Source organism: Terrapene carolina, unplaced genomic scaffold (assembly GCF_002925995.2).
Source record: "Terrapene carolina triunguis isolate 2854851 unplaced genomic scaffold, T_m_triunguis-2.0 Scaffold714, whole genome shotgun sequence".
NCBI classification, from domain to species: Eukaryota; Metazoa; Chordata; order Testudines; family Emydidae; genus Terrapene; species Terrapene triunguis.
Window position 1 is genome coordinate 13,997,667 of NW_020665065.1, and position 10,675 is coordinate 14,008,341.

Consider the following 10,675-nt stretch of genomic DNA (forward strand, 5'->3'; position numbering starts at 1 on the left):
ACCAGTAATTGGTAATCTTCTTTACAGATCTACACCCACCTACCCCACACAGCTCACTTAAATCCCTAATATTCACTAGGCAGTCCACACAGATGAAACGAGATAATTTCTTTGTGACTTGTTGATCGCTGCTTAGTTACCATAAAGCTCCATGTACACTTGCGGTGTTTCACAAATAATATCTGACATTCTCCTGTGGGGGAAGGAAACTAGTACATTTTATTTGTATTAACAAGCAGATGCTTAAAAAAGCAGGATCCAGCACCAGATTCCCTAGATCAGTTAGTAAGGATTATAAAGGGTAGGTCACGCATAACAAATCTGATTAACTTCCTTGTGGAAATGACAATGAGAGCTGACAGGAGAGAGGCAGCAGACGTAAGGCACTAGGAGTTCAAGAGGGTTTAAACAGTACCACCAAGGGAGAGAAGTATAAGATTAGTAATTACAGTATTAATGATGAAAAATTGGCATAGTGTCACTGGTCGGATAAGGAGAGGTGATGAGTGATGCAGGGATTGTCCTAACCTCCAGTCTTAGTCACACTCCAGAGAAAAGAACTTGCAGTTGCGTGTACTAATTTTCAGACCAAATGCAACTGGAAGGGAAACCAGGACCTAAAAGAACAGAGCTTACTCAGAGGGGCAAGAAACAGGGAAAGGGATTCTACTTGGAGGTCACATGCAGTCTGTTCATGAAAAGGAAGTGGTGATAACAGTGAAGGGAATATTTCTAAAATACTTCACCTCCCTTTGTCCTACTTCCTTTGGCTCTGCACAATCACAAGTATCATCTTATAAAGCAGTGCCCCAGTGGCCGGGCCCTTCAGACTTTGGTCTAATCTGCATTTATGCAAGTCACCAAATCATCAGACAAGTTAGCAGAATGCAGTGGGACTGGCATTCTCCTACAAACAGTTTCATCACTGCAATAAACAGGAGTACAGCTCATTAGGATTAAAGTGCATTGGCAATGCTATATGAGGCTGTGCGAGGAGTGTCGTGTGTAAGGCACGGAAGGTAGTTGTCCCTCTCTGTTCGGCACTGGTGACGCTTTGGAGCACTGTGTCCAATTCTGTGTCACACTTAAGGAAAGATGTGGACAAACTGGAGAGAGTCCAGAGGAGAGCAATAAAAATGATAAAAGATGTAGAAAACCCAACCTTTGAGGGACGATTAAAAAAGCAGGCATGTTTAGTCTTGAGAAAAGAAGACTGAGGGGGGGACCTGATAACAGTCTTTAAGTATGTTAAGGGCTGTTGTGAAACAGATGGTGATCAATTGTTCTCTGTATCTACTGAAGGTAGGACAAGAAGTAGTGGGCTTAATTGGCAGCCAGGGGGTTTAGGTTAGATATTAGGGGGGAAATTAAATTAAGCTCTGGAATAGGCTTCTAAGAGAGGTTGTGGAGTCCCCATCATTGGAGGTTTTTAAGAAGTTGGACAGACACCTGTCAGGGCTGGTGTAGGTTTACGTGATCCTGCCACAGCATAGGGAGCTGGACTTGATGACTTCTTGAGGTCCCTTCCAGCCCCACATTTCTATGATTCTGTGGTTTAACCCAGCTCTATCAGTAGCTCATTGTTACGAGGATTAAACTGAATCATTAAAAAATGGGTGCTGAGATTCAGATTTAGGTATCATAAGTGGCCTGATTTTTCTTAAGTGCTGGATATGCAGCAGCTTCCATACACGGAACCAGGCCTCATCCTGGCCTTCCATCTTGTGTGCTACACAACTTGGTGCAGGCATCATAGACAACCATTTGCACCACTGCACCTCCCTCCGTGTGGTGTTACTGCTACTGCATGTTGGCAATCTACACTAGCAAGTTTACCCTTTGGTTTAAATCTGCATTTATTGCATAATATTGATGTGATGAACACATGAGCATGAGAAAGATAGGAAAGTTCAGGTTTACATTGCAATCTACAAGCTTTAAGTTGTCCCAAATAAGAACAATTTTTTAATCTCTCTCTGTCTCGCAGCCTGGACCCAAAACAAAATCATTCCCCGAAAAGCTGAAGACGACAGACCATGTGATAGAAACATTTAAGAGGAGAGCACATAGTAATGCCACCTCATAGGCATTTCTCTTGCAAAATCCTGTGGTAGGAATTTGCCAAGTAATGTAATACTATTTGGGTTAGACCTGTTATTAATTGTATTGTTTTGATGAGAATCCATTTAGCCCTTGTGTAAATACAGGAAATGCTGCAGTATATCTTGAATTACCTAGGACTTGTTTTTTCTTAAGTATGTTGCTTATGTACCATATTGTATTTTTGATTATTAGAAGTGTAAGAAAAATGGTCATTTTAATACAGACTGATATATAAATTCAGAAGTTTCTTTTTTATCTCTATACGTATCCTTTTTTTAAATAGTCTCAAACTCCTAAGGTCTGCTGAGGTTAAATTTTGTTATGCTGGTGTAGCTCGCATGAGCCCTGATACAATCCTAAATCCATAATAGAGTTGCAACATGAGGTATGCAAATTGACCACCAGGTTATAGCAACTAAATTCCAGCATTGCATAAATATGATTGGGAGCCACATTTGATAAGCAGCCTTAGGGACCAACCCAAATTCCCATACTCCAGGGAATACAGAACAGCAAGGGCTCACCTGTCTGTTACTCTGATCAGATGTATTATTTATTACTATAGCGTTCTTGAAAACTAATGGCTATTTTCCTTTGCAAAATCAGAGCAAAATGTTGGTAGTAGCTACCCCCCAAAATAATCCTTGATATCTGAGAAAGCTAATCTTGCTAAGTAGTGAGGCAGATGTTCGCCCATTCACTGCTGGGTCAGTGCAGTAAGCTATTGGTTCTGGTACACATTGTCCCCACAGTCATTCTCCCTTTGTTGTATTCTGAACAGTTTGCACAGATCCTTTCAACAATGGGTAATTTGGATTCTAGGCTGTATAGATAAAATCTTATTATATTGCAAATTGTCTACATTTTGGCACTAACAAACTGGCTCATTCGTGCTAAAATGTCCAGTGTGTGGACGTGCTTTAGTCAGAGTCTCACTGCTAACGTTATGTACGGTACAATAGTCCGTAACCAGTAGCTCTTTTCTGGTGCAGACTTGGTTTAGTTCCTAACACACTGGGTAAAGTCTGTCTCTGTTTAGGACTTGGCCTATTTTTCTTACCAGATGTGCAATGTGCTTCCATCTGTACAATGTCCTGAGTTTATTTTGGGACAATACATGACCTCACATGCCTGTTTTATTTTAACATTTTGCTCTGACCCCGTCCATCTGTTCTGTTTGAACCTTTGCAGCAGTTCTTCCTTGAGGGTTTTATGGGGCATCATTATTTTGCAATCCTCATATATTGCCCTTCCCCCTGCCCTATAACATTAGCTAATTTCTATAGCTGCAGTACCCTTGAATAATCTAGTTTTGCATGTGGGTATCACTTCAGTATTGTCCCAAGGATTTGAAAAGTCTCCTCTGTCTTGCTTGTGATAAATTTAAGCTTGAGATCAGCTGTTAGTAAGGTAATCATTACCAAACTAGCATATGCTCCATTATTTCCTACTTTTTCTTCTTTCATATTCTTATCCATTGCTCTTCCCAGTGCATCAGCTGTAGATGTAACTTTGCTACAATACTTTCAGGTCATCTCAGAAGCTTGATCATAATTTTTTTAATCTGCAGAGGGCAGTCACTCAGGGACTTCATAAAGAATAATTGCTGGCTTATGGTCAGTTTCAGACCCTTAATAGTCTAATTAAACAGTTCTCTAGCAAATACAATGTTTAGCAGCTTTTTTATCTATATGTCTAATTTCCATATGTCTGTCAATATTGTATCTAAACAACGGGTCATCACTGATAATCAGACCTTTGCTCAAGGGTTTCAAATGTTTCAAAATATTTTGCAACACAGGGAAACTGTTACGGTTATATCATTCCTGCAGAGTTCTGATGACACCAAAAATCAATAGCTTTGCCCTTAGTGCTCAGCATGTGATGCCAAAAGTCTAGTAACGTCCAACAATCTGAGAAGTTGAGGAAACTAGTACGAGCCATGTACTTGGTGTGTTACTGCTCTTCCCAGATTGTTAAAAACATATAAATGAAGTAAATTTGCCCTGATTTTCAGAGGTCCTGAGCAACCGCAGCTTTCTGTAGAAGTTAGTGGGAACACATATGTGCTCAGCACCTTTAAAAATCAGGGAAATTAGTTTTAAAAAGCTTATTTTTAATAGGATACCTATTCTCAAGATTCAGTGCACAGAGCCAATGTGCTACAATAACCTTTTCCAGCAACCTCATGCATGGAAATATCTACATCTTTGCGATTCGCACTTGCATTGAGTCATTATTTTATCTCTGTATTTGGCACTGGTTCAACTGCTGCTGGAATACTGTGTTCAGTTTTGGTGCCCATAATTCAAGAAGGAAATAGATAAATTAAGGAGGGTACAGAAAAGAGCCACGAGAATGAATAAAGGCTTCGAAAACATGCCTTACAGCGAGAAACAAAGAGTATGCCCTGGTCTACACTGGGGGGGGGGGATTGATCTAAGTTACACAACTTCAGCTACGTGAATAACTTAGCTCAAGTCGACGTACTTAGATCCACTTACCGTGGTATCTTCACCACGGTGAGTCTGCTGCTGCTGCTCCCCCATCGACTCCGCCTGCACCTCTCACGGCGGTGGAGTACAGGAGTCGACGGGAGAGCGCTCAGGGGTCGATTTATCGCATCTAGATTAGACGCGATAAATCTATCCCCGCTGGATCGATCGCTGCCCGCAGATCCGGCGGGTAGTGAAGACATACCCTATGAAACTTAACAAAGAAAAGGTTAAGGTGTGACTTGATTATAGTCTGTAAGTACACCTCTACCCCGATATAATGCGACCCAATATAACACGAATTCGGATATAATGCGGTAAAGCAGTGCTTCGAGGGGGCAGGGCTGTGCACTCCGGTGGATCAAAGCAAGTTCGATATAACACGGTTTCACCTATAACACGGTAAGATTTTTTGGCTCCCGAGGACAGCGTTGTATCGAGGTAGAGGTGTATCTACATGGGGAACAAATATTTAATAATGGGATCTTCACTTCTAGCAGAGCAAGGTATAACACAATCCAATGATTGGAAGTTGAAGCTAGACAAATTCAGACTGGAAGTACGGTGTACATTTTTGACAGTGAGGATAATTAACTGTTAGAACAATTTATCAAGGGTCATGGTGCATTCTCCATCACTGACAATATTTAAATCAAGACTGGATGTCTTTCTAAAAGATCTGCTCTAGGAATTATTTTGGGGAAGTTCTCTGGAGTGTGTTATACAGAAGGTCAGACTAGATGACAACAATGGTCCCTCTGGCTTTGGAATCTATGGAACAAGTTCTCCTTTATAGCTTAGACATATTTGTTTGCTCTGCTTATTTCTTCACCACTGCTGTGTACTTCATAGAACAGCTTCTGAAAAGTTGCTCCACTAATTCCATTATAAATGTTCTTTAGTAATTGCATCTCTAGTACTGTGAACTGGTACTTTAATTAAATATCATTTTCACGCCCTATAGCCTGATGGGGTTTTTGTGTTTGTTTTTTTCTTACTGCCAGGCCACTGAAAAGGACACAAAACAACCACGCTTTTAACTGCTGCTCGCAGTTCTCTCCCACTCATTCAGCCAGGCCTCGTGTTGAAACCAGGAGGTTTTGACAAGAGACTGGCATTCAAAAATATCTGTTTCAAGTCAGCCAGCTACCATCCAAAGGCTTGATATTCTCAAAATAGCTGGTGACAAGCATAAATCAGCTGTATCAAAACTATTTCTAGTGCCAGAAAACTGAAGACCTGAACCAAAGAAGAATAATTTAAAGCAAACAAAAGAAGAATCTTTATCTTGTTGAACACGCAAAGCAATCATTAAGGGTTACATATTCAGCTGCTCTGTAGCCCTGCCTGGTTTTGCAGGCACTGAGCTCTAGCTACCTGATTGCAGCTGCTCAAATAATCTGCTTTGCATCAGCAATTAAATTGTGGGTGCATATTATGCCACGCCTTGGAAAATTTACCCCTGAATATATTAGACCTCTTGACCAAAATGGCCTGTTATGGGTCATATCATTTGTGGGAGGAAGCCTATTGGTGGTTGTTTTTTAAAAGTGTAATTCAGGTTGAATGGAATTCAAGTGAAGTCCGCAGCCATTTTAAAAGTGTGTCAAGACTCTGGAGACCACACATAGATACCCCTCTGTTGCTGAGATGTCATCTCAGCAATTTCCTCCATCTTTTGTCGTGATATTCAGATTGTAAGATCTTTGGATCAGGTGCTGTCTATTTCTGCGCATTTGCCCAGTGGCTAGCTTGTTTGGGGCCTTTCTTTTTAAAATAAATACTCCAAAACCATAAATCACAGAAATGTGGGGCTGGAAGAGACCTAGAGAAGTCATCGAGTCTAGCCCCCTGTGGTGAGGCAGGACCAAATAAACACAGAACATCCCTGACAGAGGTTTCTCCAACCTGTACTTAAAAATCTCCAGTGATGGAGATGGGGATTCCACAACCTCCCTTGAAAGCCTATTCCAGAGCTTAGCTACCCCTGTAATTAGAAAGTTTTCCCCAAATCTCCCTGGCTGCAGATGGAGCTCATTACTTCTTGTCCAGCCTTCAGGGAACGTGGACAACAGATGATCACCATGCTCAGCATAATAGCCCCTTAGCATATTTAAAGCCTGTTACCAGGTCCGACCTCAGTCTTCAAGACTAAACATGCCCAGTTTTTTAACCTTTCCTCACAGGCTGGGTTTTCTAAACCTTTTATCATTTTTGTTGCTCTTCTCTGGATGCTCTTCAGTTTATCCTCCTCTTTCCTAAAGTGTGGTGCCCAGAACTGGACACAGTGCTGTAGCTGAAGCCTCAGCAGTGCTGGGTAGAGCAGGACAATTTACTCCCGGGTCTTATATATGACACTTCTGTTAGTACACCCCAGAAAGATATTTGCCTTTTTCACGACTGCATCACAGTGCTGACTTGTATTCAGTTTGTGATCCCATATAACTCCCAGATTCTCTTCAGCAGTACTACCACCTAGCCAGTTGTTCCCCATTTTGTAGTTGTGCATTGATTTTATCTTCCTAACGTGTAGCACTTTGCACTTGTCTTTATTGAATTTCATCTTGTTGATGTCAGACCAATTCTCCAATTTCTCAAGGTCATTTTGAATTCTAATCCTGTCCTCCAAAGTGCTAGCCTCCCCTTCCACCTCGGTGTCATCTGTAAATTTTATAACATACTGTCCACTCCATTATCCAAGTCATTCATGAAAATGTTGACTAGTACCAGACCCCTCCAGGACCCCCCAATTTGACAGTGAACCATTGATAACGGCTCTTTGAGTATGGTCTTTCAACCAGTGTTGTACCCACCTTATAGTAAGTTCCTGTAGATCACATTTCCGTAGTTTGCTTACGAGACTATAACGTGGGCTGTATCAAAAGCCTTACTAAAATTAAGATATATCACGTCTACAGCTTCACCCCCCCATCTACTAGACCAGGAACGTTATCAAAGAAGGAAATTAGGCTGGTTTGGCATGATTTGTTCTTGACAAATCCATGCTGGCTATTTGGTATAACCCTATTCTTGAGATGCGTACAAATGGATTCTTTAATCATTTGTTTCAGTATCTTTCCAGGTATCAAAGCTAGGCTGACTAGTCTACAATTGGCCGAGTCCCCTTTATTCCCCTTTTTAAAGATGGGAACTGTGTTTGCTCTTCTCCAGTTCTCTGGGACCTCACCCATCCTCCGTGGGTTCTCAAAGATCATCGCTAATGGTTCCGAGATTGCTTCGGCTAGTTCCTAAAGTACCCTACAATGAATTTCGTCAGGCTCGGCGGAATTGAATATATTTGACTTATCTAAATATTCTTTAACTCATTCTTTTTCTCTTTTGACTTGCATTCCTTCGCCCTTGTTGTTAATATTAATTGTATTAAGCATCTGGTCACAATTAACCTTTTTAGTGGAGACTGAAGCAAAATAAACAACTCGGCCTTCCTAATGTCATCCATTATTAGCTCTCCTTCCCTGCTAAGTAGAGGACCTACACTATCCTTTGTCTTTCTCTTGTTACTAAAGTATGTAAATAACCTCTGATTGCCTTCTCTGTCCCTTGCTAGGTGTAATTCATGTTGTGCCTTAATCTTAGGCTAGGTCTACACTACGGGGGGGGGTCGACCTCAGATACGCAACTTCAGCTACACGAATAGCGTAGCTGAAGTTGCGTATTTTAGGTCGACTTACCTGGCTGTGAGGACGGCGGTGAGTCGACCGCTGCCGCTCGCCCACCGACTCTGCTTCCGCCGCTCGCTGCGGTGGAGTTCCGGAGTCGACGGCAGAGTGATCGGGGATCGATTTTTATCGCGTCTATACTAGACGCAATAAATCGATCCCCGATAGAGCGATCGCTACCCGCCGATCCGGCGGGTAGTGAAGACGTGCCCTTAGTCTTTCTAATTTTGTCCCCACTCTTCTTTTGTACCTATCCCTAGCAATTTGTCCAAGTTTGCACTTTTTGTAGGGTTCTTTTTTGATTTGCAGGTCATTAAAAAGTTCCTGATGGCACTATATTGGCCTCTTACTGTTTTTCCTATCTTTCCTTCACATGGAGATAGTTTGCTGTTTTGTGTTTAATATTAATTTAATATAAGGATATAAATATATCCTTAAATAGTGTTTCTACCAGCAATTTTCTAACTTGTCAGTTAATGCTGGCATTGACTTAGCTCACATATAGTGGTGCTTCTGTACATATAAATATACGCACATATTTATTTCTTGACAATAATAAAAAAAGACTCTTTTTGGGGAGGCAGTGAAGGCTTGGCTTCTTTTTCGTATGTGAGCCAGCTCTTCCTAGGTAACCCTGCTATGCTGGTGCCAAGTTTGGCCCATCACAATCACTTTCACGGCAACAGACCAGTGTCACAAACACAGGATTATGACTTGGCTGCAGGGGATTCCAGCAGAAGGAGAAGCTTGGCAGGAGAGAAGAAAGGTCAGCTCATCACCCTAGGGGAGGGAGAGCCCCAATTAGCGGTTGTATTTTTTTAATACAATAATCTATCTCCCCGTCTAATTCATTTCACTGAAGTGAAATGGACTTCCCCAATAGAGCTTTCCTTTAATGGTGTTGATTAATGAACATTTAATATGCAAAGTGAATTGATTTGGGACCTGAATACTAAAATGCAGCAATAATAATGCTTAGCTCTTACAAAAGCTACTGTCTTGTACAATTCCTTCTAAGGTCCTACCACGCATGCTCTTCTTTTTGTAGCATTCTGTGATGTTACCTTGTCTGTAATTGTTGTAAGATGTTCAGCTATGGTAGCAATGCTTGGTATTAAAAAAAACCCCAACCTATTAATCTCTTTCAAATGCTGGCAGATATTAGTTTGACATCTCTACACACACCAGCTAATCCATTGTCCCTCCCTGCCTACAGCAGCCTCATAATCTCCCAGGGCAGATATACCATTATTACACACAATATGGTCACAAACACCGCAAAGGAGTAATTAGCTTGCAAATCTGTGGTGTCTTCCATTCAAGGATCTCAAAACACAAATTAAGGGGGAGAGAGAGACACACACTCTCACTCTGTCCCTGTTTAACAAGCAAAGGCCAGGCACAGAGACTTTAAGGGCCAGGGCCCAGATTCACAAAGGTAATCAATGGAAGTTAGGAGCCTAAGCGACCTTTAAAAATCTGGTCTTAAGTGACTTGCCCAAGATCCCATAGGAAGTATGTAGCAGAGATAAAAAATATAACCGGGAGTCCAGGCTCTTGGTTCTAGCTAATCACTTGACCCATGGTTCCCAAACAGCAGCCATCCATCAGACCCTCAATGGACTGCAGGAAGCTGGCTGGTCTAGTGGTGCTGAGTGTTCTCCTTGTTTCCATCCTTGTTACTTCGTCATGTCAGCCTTTGCAGTATTTGCCAGCGGTGCTGGCAGTGGGAGGAAAAGTGGTCCACGCCAGCACCAATGGGAGGGAAGGGGTGTGTTGGCCAGTATCTCCTTAAGCAGTGGGCCACTTTATGAGACAGTTTAAGATCTCCTGGACTAGAGCGTGGGAGCGTAGAAGACTAGCACACCAAGGACTGCTTCCCCTAGGAAATGATACAGCTGCGGGTGCAGGGCATAGGAAGGGGTTGAGAGAATTGCGCTGGTTGCTAAACTTTGCTCCAGAAGGAAACTTCCTCTCTTTAAAAGGTGGCGCTTGGACTAGGGGAGTGTCAGGAAGAGAGGCAGCCTATTAGCCTCCCCTGTTTGTGTGTGTCCTGCTGCAGCCCCTGTGCTGGGCACCAGCCTGAGTCTGTCTGTCCTGGATTGGGCAACAACCTGATGCGTCTGTCTGTCCTGTGCCACAGCCCGTATCCTGTCCAGCCTGACCCTCCTGTCTGTCCTGCACTGTGCACCAACCTCGCCTGTCCTGTGCTCCAGCCATGTCCTGTCCAGCCCGACCTTCCTGTCGGTCTGACCTGCGCTTGACCCTCTGTCCTGTCTGTCGGTCTGTCCTGCACTGTGCACCAACCTGACGGATCTGTCTGTCCCGTGTCCTGTCCAGCCAGACCTGCCTGTCGCTCTCTCCTGTGCCCCAGCCATGTCCTGTCCAACCTGATGC

The 10,675-nt window shown here is 42.6% G+C and overlaps 2 protein-coding genes across 2 annotated transcripts in view; both read left to right on the forward strand.

Moving 5' to 3' along the window:
• FHAD1 (forkhead associated phosphopeptide binding domain 1) overlaps positions 1–2,303 on the forward strand; it is a 59,236-nt gene extending 56,933 nt beyond the window's left edge. The window contains exon 28 of the mRNA XM_026660026.1: positions 1,988–2,303. Within this exon, the coding sequence (XP_026515811.1) occupies positions 1,988–2,086 (99 nt within the window). The 3' untranslated portion in view covers positions 2,087–2,303. The remainder of the gene's footprint in view (positions 1–1,987) is intronic.
• Positions 2,304–4,482: 2,179 nt separating this feature from the next.
• Positions 4,483–10,675, forward strand: part of EFHD2 (EF-hand domain family member D2) — a 24,499-nt gene continuing 18,306 nt past the window's right edge. The window contains exon 1 of the mRNA XM_024208372.3: positions 4,483–4,506. Within this exon, the coding sequence (XP_024064140.3) occupies positions 4,483–4,506 (24 nt within the window). The remainder of the gene's footprint in view (positions 4,507–10,675) is intronic.